Source organism: Danio rerio, chromosome 15 (genome assembly GCF_052040795.2).
Source record: "Danio rerio strain M-AB ecotype USA chromosome 15, GRCz13ab, whole genome shotgun sequence".
In the NCBI taxonomy this organism is placed as follows: Eukaryota; Metazoa; Chordata; class Actinopteri; order Cypriniformes; family Danionidae; genus Danio; species Danio rerio.
In genome coordinates, this window is record NC_141035.1 from 15203543 (window position 1) to 15213531 (window position 9989).

Consider the following 9989-nt stretch of genomic DNA (forward strand, 5'->3'; position numbering starts at 1 on the left):
ATGCTCGTGCAAAGGATGAGACGGATAAAAGTGATCAATGCATGCCCTTCTTTTACTTATTTTCGTGTTGTCAGGTTCACAGTGCAAACAGCTCCCAGGTGAAATAACTTGAGCGAACATAAAGCAAAGCCGAATAAAGCTTTTTCCTCTGCTTAAGCAGCACAGCACACAGCGAGTTCACATCATCCAGCATGCATGTCGAACTACACTACCCACAATACACTTTGCTATGGACTACAATTCCCGTAAATCACTTCCCCTCTCCAACAAAACTGATACTAAAACTGTTTTACTATTGGTTTTGTAGTTCGAGCCGAAATAAAGGTTTGTTGCAGTTTTTATTAGTTTAAGTTCATTTGATTGACTATATGTAAATCAGTTTATATTATTGACATTTATTGGGTAAAATTGTTACTTTTTACTGTTATTCAATGTATTTAGGTCATTATCAATGCACTGTCACTTTAATTGAGCGTGAGCAGCGCTATCGCTGCACTGGTGCTTCAGCGATGCTCACGGCTCGCTGACGCGCTGCTGCTGCGTGCGGTATAAAAGTTCTAATCTGTTAACATGGATGCCAAAAAAACATGTGCCGCTGACGCTTGCGGTGTGAAACAGGCGTTACGTTTAAAAAATATAATAGTCTGATTTCTAACTATAGCAGATCAAATATTAAACTGGTGAGCACACCTGCCAACACTTCCGTTTTTCATGGGGGTATCGGGTATTTCAGACCAGTCACCCTGTTTGTGTCAGAGTCTCTGTTTATAGCATCTTCCAAAGTTAGACCACAGATGACCAATTGTCTCCCAGTTGTTCCTGAAGTACTTGCAGACATATTTGAAGTTCCTAAACCGGCAGTGAAACATCTCAGCCTTTTCCTTAAATTCTTGTGCCTGTAAAAATTGACAAGGAAAATCATGTTTCATGATGTTAGCATAAGAACTGCTGTAGATTTTTAGGTCATTAAATAATCCTTCACACAGGCATATACCCCAGTGTGTACGGTAAATCTACTGAGAATCTTTATTGTTCTTTTACTGTCTAAATCACTGTAGGTCTATGACTGGATAAAACAACATAACATAATACTATTTGCAGTAACTAAAACAAACCCACCAAACAATCCATGTTTATAACAAAAAAGAAAAGTTGCAAAGTTATCAAATTATAAAATCATAGTTTCACATTTAATCAAATTATTATAAATTTAATCAATTCCTTTTGGACTATGTAAGATCCATGATCTGAAATGTTATTCAGAACAGAATTAAAATATATCTTTATTTAAAACAAAAACATTTAGCTCATGCTGTAAAATGTACTTTAAACTGACCTAAAAAGGTATTAATTAAGGTTGTTAATATAAATGGAATGCTTACAAATGTGTGTAAAACATGTAAAGTTAATCTATGAAACTCTGCACACCTAGCCTAGTTTATTTCTGAACACAGTTGATAAGCAGGATAAATTCATTTTTGAAGGAGAGTAATTGTGTGTGAGTGAGAAGAGGCCAGATGCAAGTGTTATCTGAAAATTTCTCTTAAAATTAGAATTTTTTTTCTACAGCTCCTGTGTGTAGGTTCTGTAATTGAACTTTTATGGTAAGGTGTGTTTTTTTTCATTGCCTTTAAAGTTAAATAACAGCATAAACAATAAAGGCTGGAAAATATGCACATTTTCAGCATACGACAGTAGAATGTAGTTTGGGTAACTTTATTGACGTTGCTGGCAATCGTTCTTCTCAATATCATTCTTTTTGGCAAAAATAAAATAAAGAGGGGATAAGGATGTACATATTCATATTTACTTTAACATGTTCAATACAGCCAACAGTAAAATTTTACTAATGCACATTTATCCAAATCTTAATATGTATATGAGGAAAATCTATTCATGAGACCATTTGAATCGAATATTAGCAAAACTATCATATTTACACAAACGTGTAAGCCATAAAGAGGTGTTTGTACAACAAAGTACAGGGGGTATAAAACGGATTATAATCAAATGACCCTTGAATATTTACAAAAATAGAGCGCTTGCGGACATATTTTTCAATGTTTAAATCAGCCCCGGAAATAAACTGCATGTGTTACTCTTGACCGCACACTGAGAGAAATCGAAAGTAACCCTGTCACTTAAAATGTAACTTTAAATGTCCAGTAGGTGGGGAGTCAAAACCAGAAGTATGTGATAGCACAACAATGATAGCGATTCAAAAATATATGTTTTGATGGGCTAAATATCATTATATTTTTGATGTCAGTTGTGGGCCGGATGGAGGAGGCAGGGCCGCAAATGGTTTGAGGGTCGGCAGTTTGAGACCTGACTTAGAGGCTTTTGCATCTGAACTCTTCATACTGTATGTGGGTTACCATTTTATATTAGCTGTCATTAACATAATTTTTTCACATATTAATAATGCATGTTACAAGCTTGTTACCAAAGTAGAATGACACATTAGAACATACAATTGTACTATAAGGGTGCTTTCACACCAGTCAATTGATTCAGTTGTTCCGAAAAAGAGATTAAAAATGTTAACATTGTTGCTCTTTGCTCTTGGAGCGGTTTGTTTTCACACTGCAAAATTTCTAATCGGACCAAAAGAGCTAATACAAGTCACGTGCGAGTAAACTCTCCTCACATTGGTCAGAGTGCCAGGGTTTATTTTGCAGCGTTCCGCTCAGCTGTCAGGAGAGGTGGTGGTTTGGTGGTGATTGACAAGGCGCGCACGCGCGACGTATCTGAGGAGGGATGCGGTGGGGAGGGGTGAGAAGGGTGCGCAACGATGCCTATTTGAGGACCGGGAGGGTGATGCGAGATTACGCGGAGGTCATCACTCGTTTTCGGGCATCCGGAGACTCGCGAAACTTCGCACCCTACTCATAATTCTCTCTTCATATAGCCGTATGCCTATTACATATCCATAAAACACTGTAATAACCGCGCTCGGATCGCTTTCTCACTGCAATCGAACCGCTCCAGGGTTCGTTTCAATCGAGCCGAGACTACCTCACTCAGGCGGTCTCGGAGCGATTACTTTGGCGTGGAATAGAGCGCAATTGCCTTGTTCACATATGCCAAACGAACCGCGCTAACTGGCCAAACAAGACAGGTTCTGAAACAAAAGTGTAGGTGTGAAAGCACCCTAAAACAAATAGCAACACACCTTTGAACAGCATTTCATCTCTGACATAAACTGTATGATGTGCGCTCTTGAATCTGCCTTTTCAGGTCCACTCACACCAGATTCAGATATTGACAGCCAACGAGTTACTGCCTGAGTGTAATAAATGGTGGAAAAACGTAACACAACATATTTAATATGGTCAGAACTTCCATGACACATTCGACATTATTAGGATCAAGTATTATAAGCTTCAAGTTAAGGGGTACTTAAATCAAAGTAAAAACAGTATATGTTATTGCTACAGCTCAGCAAAAGTTTGAACTTTTTTTTTTTGCTTAAGTGCATCGATGACTGACATAAACACACAATAATACCCAGATAATGTCAAGTAATATTACAGTATGTTGTGTGACATGTTGCAATGTGAAATAAGCTTAAGCTCAATCCACTGATTCATTAGCAACTGAAGATAAAAAAAATGTGAATGGTAATACTGTTAGAGATTTACATAAAAAATATATTAATATGACAGTTGATAAAAATAGAATATGAATCTATAAAATGAGGAAAAACAAAAGCAGTATCTTAACTTTGTACTTACTTGCGTTACATGGTACCAACAAAGGAGAATGTCTGACTCGTTGAACACCTTACGGATGGCATTGACTTCAGCCTGGTCTTTATCAACCATAAAACACCTAAAAAATAAATACTATAAACTTTAAGATAGAGAAAACAAATACAAAATATTACAAATGTTTGCTCTCCAAAGAATGCATTTTGTTGTTTACTGTTATTTACCTTCTCTAGAAAAAAAACTATTTATGCAATGCATGAAATCAACATCTAGCAAATACCAATTTTGACCCGAATTTGCTAATATAAAGTAAAAATCCACTATATTAACATTGATGACCTGAGGTTAACGTATTATTAATAAATCAGTGATGATGACCTGAGGTTAGCATATTAATAATATTAATAAATCAGTGATGATGACCAGTATATTAATAAATCAATGATGATGACCTGAGTTTATTGTATTAATGATATTAATAAATCAGCGATGATAACCTGAGGTTAACGTATTATTAAAATGAATAAATCAGTGATGATGACCTGAGGTTAACATATTAAAAATATTAATAAATCAGTGATGATGACCTGAGGTTAACAATTAAAATTAATAAATCAGTGATGATGACCTGAGGTTAACACATTAATAATATTAATAAATCAGTGATGACCTGAGGTTAACATGTTGATTATATTAATAAATCAGTGATGACCTGAGGTTAACATGTTAATATTATGAATAAATCAGTGATGACCTGAGGTCAACATATTAATAAATCAATGATGACCTGAGGTTAACATATTAGTATTAATTGATCAATCAGTGATGATGACCTGAGGTTAATGTATTATTAATAAGTCAGTGATGATGACCTGGAGTTAACATATTAATAATATTAATAAATCGACGACCTGAGGTTAACGTATTAATAAATCAGTGATGATGACCTGAGGTTAACATATTAATAAATCCTTGATGATGACCTGAGGTTAACAAATTATAATTAATGAATCAGTGATGATGACCTGAGGTTAACACATTAATAATATTAATAAATCAGTGATGATGACCTGAGGTTAACATATTAATAATATTAATAAATCAGTGATGACCTCAGGTTAACATGTTAACTATATTAATAAATCAGTGATGACCTGAGGTCAACATATTAATAATATAAATAAATCAATGCTGATGACCTGTGGTTAACATAATAATAATATTAATAAATCAATGATGACCTGAGGTTAACATATTAATATTAATTAATCAGTCAGTGATGATGACCTGAGGTTAATGTATTAATAATATTAATAAATCAGTGATGATGACCTGAGGTTAACATAGTATTAATATTAATAAATCAGTGATGATGACCTGTGGTTAACGTATTAATAATATTAATAAATCAGTGATGATGACGTATTAATAATATTAATAAATCAGTGATGATGACCTGAGGTTAACATATTAATAATATTAATAAATCAGTGATGATGACCTGAGGTTAACATATAAATAATATTAATAAATCAATGATGACCTGAGGTTAACATATTAATATTAATTAATCAATCAGTGATGATGACCTGAGGTTAATGTATTAATAATATTAATAAGTCAGTGATGATGACCTGGGGTTAACATATTAATAATATTAATAAATCGACGACCTGAGGTTAACGTATTAATAAATCAGTGATGATGACCTGAGGTTAACATATTAATAATATTAATAAATATGTGATGATGACCTGAGGTTAACAATTTATAATTAATAAATCAGTGATGATGACCTGAGGTTAACACATTAATATTATTAATAAATCAGTGATGATGACCTGAGGTTAACATGTTAATAATATTAATAAATCAGTGATGATGACCTGAGGTTAACATGTTAATAATATAAATAAATCAGTGATGATGACCTGTGGTTAATGTATTAATAATATTAATAAATCAGTGATGATGACCTGAGGTTAACATATTAATAATATAAATAAATCAGTGATGATGACCTGAGGTTAACATATTAATAATATTAATAAATCAATGATGACCTGAGGTTAACATATTATTAATTAATCAATCAGTGATGATGACCTGAGGTTAATGTATTAATAATATTAATAAGTCAGTGATGATGACCTGGGGTTAACATATTAATAATATTAATAAATCGACGACCTGAGGTTAACGTATAAATAATTCAGTGATGATGACCTGAGGTTAACATATTAATAATATTAATAAATCAGTGATGATGACATGAGATTAACGCATTAATAATATTAATAAATCAGTGATGATGACCCGAGGTTAACACATTAATAATATTAATAAATCAGTGATGATGACCTGAGGTTAACATGTTAATAATATTAATAAATCAGTGATGACCTGAGGTCAAAATATTAATAATATAAATAAATCAGTGATGATGACCTGTGGTTAACATAATAATAATATTAATAAATCAATGATGACCTGAGGTTAACGTATTAATAATATTAATAAATCAGTGATGATGACCTGAGGTTAACATATTAATAATATTAATAAATCAATGATGACCTGAGGTTAACGTATTAATAATATTAATAAATCAGTGATGATGACCTGAGGTTAACATATTAATAAATCAGTGATGATGACCTGAGGTTAACATATTAATGATATTAATAAATCAGTGATGATGACCTGAGGTTAACGTATTAATAATATTAATAAATCAGTGATGATGACCTGAGGTTAACATATTAATAAATCAGTGATGATGACCTGAGGTTAACATATTAATGATATTAATAAATCAGCGATGATAACCTGGGATTAACAAATTACTAATAATAATAAATCAGTGATGAAGACCTGAAGTTAACATATTAATAATATAAACAAATCAGTGATGATGACCTAAGGTTAACATCTTAATATTAATAAATCAATGATGACCTGAGGTTAACATATTAATAATATAAATAAATAAGTGATGATGACCTGAGGTTAACATATTAATATTAATTATTCAATCAGTGATGATGACCTGTAACGTATTAGTAATATTAATAAATCAGTGATGATGATGTATTAATAATATTAATAAATCAGTGATGATGACCTGTGGTTAAAGTATTAATAATAATAATAATAATAAATCAGTGATGATGACCTGAGGTTAACATATTAATAATATTAATAAATCAGTGATGATGACATGAGATTAACGCATTAATAATATTAATAAATCAGTGATGATGACCTGTGGTTAACGTATTAATAATATTAATAAATCAGTGATGATGACCTGAGGTTAACATATTAATAATATTAATAAATCAGTGATTATGACCTGAGGTTAACATATTAATAATATTAATAAATCAGTGATGATGACCTGAAGTTAACATATTATTATTAATAAATCAGTGATGATGACCTGTAACGAATTAATAAATCAGTGATGATGACCTGAGATTAACCTATTAATAATATTAATAAATCAGTGATGATGGCCTGAGATTAACATACATATATATATATATATATATATATATATATATATATATATATATATATATATATATATATATATATATATATATATATATAAGCGATCATGACCTGAGGTCAACATAATTAACAGAATAATTAAATTATATCACTAACGTTAGTTGAATTTTGCAGCGATTCACAGTAGTTAAGTTAAAACCTCAAATAACGTTACTGGACTAACGTTACTGTCTTGTGTTTAAACTAGTGCTGTTTTGGTCCACATTTCTGGCGTGTCTTTAAATGAAATTGTCATAATACATGCTAAAAACCGAATTATTAGAAAAAAGGTCGCTAAATTAGCAAGAGGGCAAGTTTAGTCGCGTTTAATAACGTTTGCTAGATTTAAATATTCAAAAAAATATTGTTAGCTTGTTTTAATTAATACCAGAAAGTAAGTCACAGTAACGGTAGAGCAGCACGCTAATCTAACGTTAGGTAGGGACGGCTAATTAGGCTAACTTAATGCAAACAAAAGTTAAACGTTGCTCGTTCACTTCGCTGGAAAAAAGGGACAAATCCATTAACACATATGAATTTTACAATCATTACTGCTTCTGTAAACTTACAGAAGAAAACCGGTGATCTCACCTCTTCACTTGTCCTCTTCACCTGTCCTCTTCACTGGTGAAAATGGCAGTTGCCTGTGTGTGGGTGGGTGTGTTTTCTTTTTTGAATTTGCGTTTTTGGCGGACTCTGCAGGAGGCTCATAATGATGACGTAATAACGTTTGATTGGCTAATAGAGATGTTGTCCCAGGGTCATCATAAAATATGTTGGTCTCAGGACAACTAGCACTTGGCAAAATCAGGACGAGCGAACCCATTCAATGTATGTTAGGCTGTTGCCAGATACATACCCATGCAACTTTAAGCCTGATTTATACTTGGCGCGTTTGCTAGCTTGCTTAAGTGCGCACGTCGTATGTAATGTCATCACGGAGTTTGAAAAGCTTTGCTTTGGATGCACACAACGAGATTTTGGCTGGCAGAGTGTACACAATTTTTTGAGACTCGAGCAAACACAATTCACTATGCAGTGCAGCATTTCATTTGCATTTAATTGAATTATGTTGAACATGAAACAGTTTGAAGAGATTTTGTCTGATTCAGGTATGCCTGTTCAGACATCTGTATGATCCGTCCATTCATGATCATATGGATAACCAGACTACCAATAATTCTTGGCCACAGCAAAGGCTGTGGGAAAGGAGGCAAGTTTTGGTTAAAAAGTTTAGGACCTCAAAACTTGAGGGATCAGTCTATTAAAACCAAAAAGCCAGACCACGGCAAAAGTGAGGACCCAGGTGATTTTAATACACAATTACCGAATATCTTTACTAACTGTACTAATGTACAGTTACAGTTTTGAATTTAAAACACTTAAATAGTTACAAATGTAAAATTAAGTAACAAATGATTGCTTTGATAACTGGAAAAAAATATTTGAATCTATCGCTTTATGTGTTTTCTAATGTGTGAATTGTGGAGCGGGCTAAATTTCTAAAAAAATAAATAAAATCTGTATTTTTTTTTTGTAAACATACTTTTTTTGGTTTTTATTCTTGCCATATAAAAATATATATTTGTATAATAGTTTAACATACTATTATAGGTAGAACTGTCGGAGATATGAATCCTCTGCATCTCTGCATTTCCCGGTAGATGCAGAGGATAAACATCTGAATAAACATAAACAAAGAGCATTGATCACACTCTTACCAAAACTGTAGACAGGGCAATCGACACAAACTGGAACCATGTCTTTTTTTTTAAAGAAGACGAGGGCAAATCTGGATTTCACCATTTGCAGATGCGAAAAGCTGTCGGCTAAATTTTTTTTCCTTACAAACGTATTTTTGTGTCACGTTACCAGACCACTGTAAATCACAAATGTGGGTCCACACACGAGCTGTGGCAAGGAAACAAAACCTTTGTTGTGGCACATTTATAAATGCTGGCAACCCATGCCGCCAAACAATACTTCTTCTTCCACTTTATTTAATTGTAGATGGCCATAGATATATACACTAGATATCGCATAGGGACCCTCAGCATGCGTCAATAGCGCCGCCACATTGGTACAGTGCTCCCAGGACAAATGTCATTCAATCGCACTAGTCAAGACAGTGTTATAACGTGAAGATGCGGGACTTTAGCGCTGTCTACGGGTGTAGTAACATGCAAACAAAGAAAACAAAGCACAAAGGCAGAACATTTCATAGGTAATAGTAAGTTTTTTTCTGTTTTTGAATGTTCTGAACTTTTGTGCTAATCAGGTAACGTTATTGATGACAGTCACTTACTGCATTCACCATAAGGCAAAGCAGCTCCAACTCGCACTAAACACTCGGCTTATGCTAGTTTTGTTGAATAAAATCAGCAAACAATGCAAAAGAAATATGACAACGAGATGCTGCATTGCCAGAAACTTGGATTATTGTCGGCTAACGTTAGTGAAAGAGTCGTTCCGGGGATTCATTTACAAACGAATCGCTTCCTCCGTCAGTATGAGAAGTGAAAGCAGGAGAGGAGTTGTGTTTCAGGACACGGATTATATTAAATTTAACAGGGAGGGTGAATAGTACATTTCTGTACACACAAACACAAGCTTTTTGTCAGGAATGCCCGTGCGGTCACTGATCCATCAATGTAGAAAAGTGATTTAAAATTATAACTTTCGTAATTAGAAAAAAAAATTACACACTAACATCCAGGAAAA

At 33.2% G+C, this 9989-nt stretch overlaps 1 protein-coding gene across 1 annotated transcript; it reads right to left on the reverse strand.

Moving 5' to 3' along the window:
• Positions 1–752: 752 nt before the first annotated feature.
• LOC147840537 (uncharacterized) lies at positions 753–7906 on the reverse strand. The gene is made up of 4 exons (XM_087283759.1): positions 7860–7906; positions 3738–3834; positions 3176–3286; positions 753–896 (listed from the first exon to the last, which is right to left on the reverse strand). Exons 2-4 carry the CDS (start codon positions 3825–3827, stop codon positions 753–755), a joined length of 345 nt encoding a protein of 114 aa, XP_087139885.1. The 5' UTR covers positions 3828–3834; positions 7860–7906.
• Between the last annotated feature and the right edge of the window lie 2083 nt (positions 7907–9989).

Excerpts from the sequence above, each read along its gene's own strand:
- LOC147840537 (XM_087283759.1), bottom strand. The coding sequence starts at position 3,827 with ATGGTTGATAAAGACCAGGCTGAAGTCAATGCCATCCGTAAGGTGTTC. Across the intron at positions 3,287-3,737 it reads GTTGGTACCATGTAACGCAA|GCAGTAACTCGTTGGCTGTC; the intron begins GTAAGTACAAAG and ends TATTACACTCAG. Across the intron at positions 897-3,175 it reads AGATGAAATGCTGTTCAAAG|GCACAAGAATTTAAGGAAAA; the intron begins GTGTGTTGCTAT and ends CAATTTTTACAG.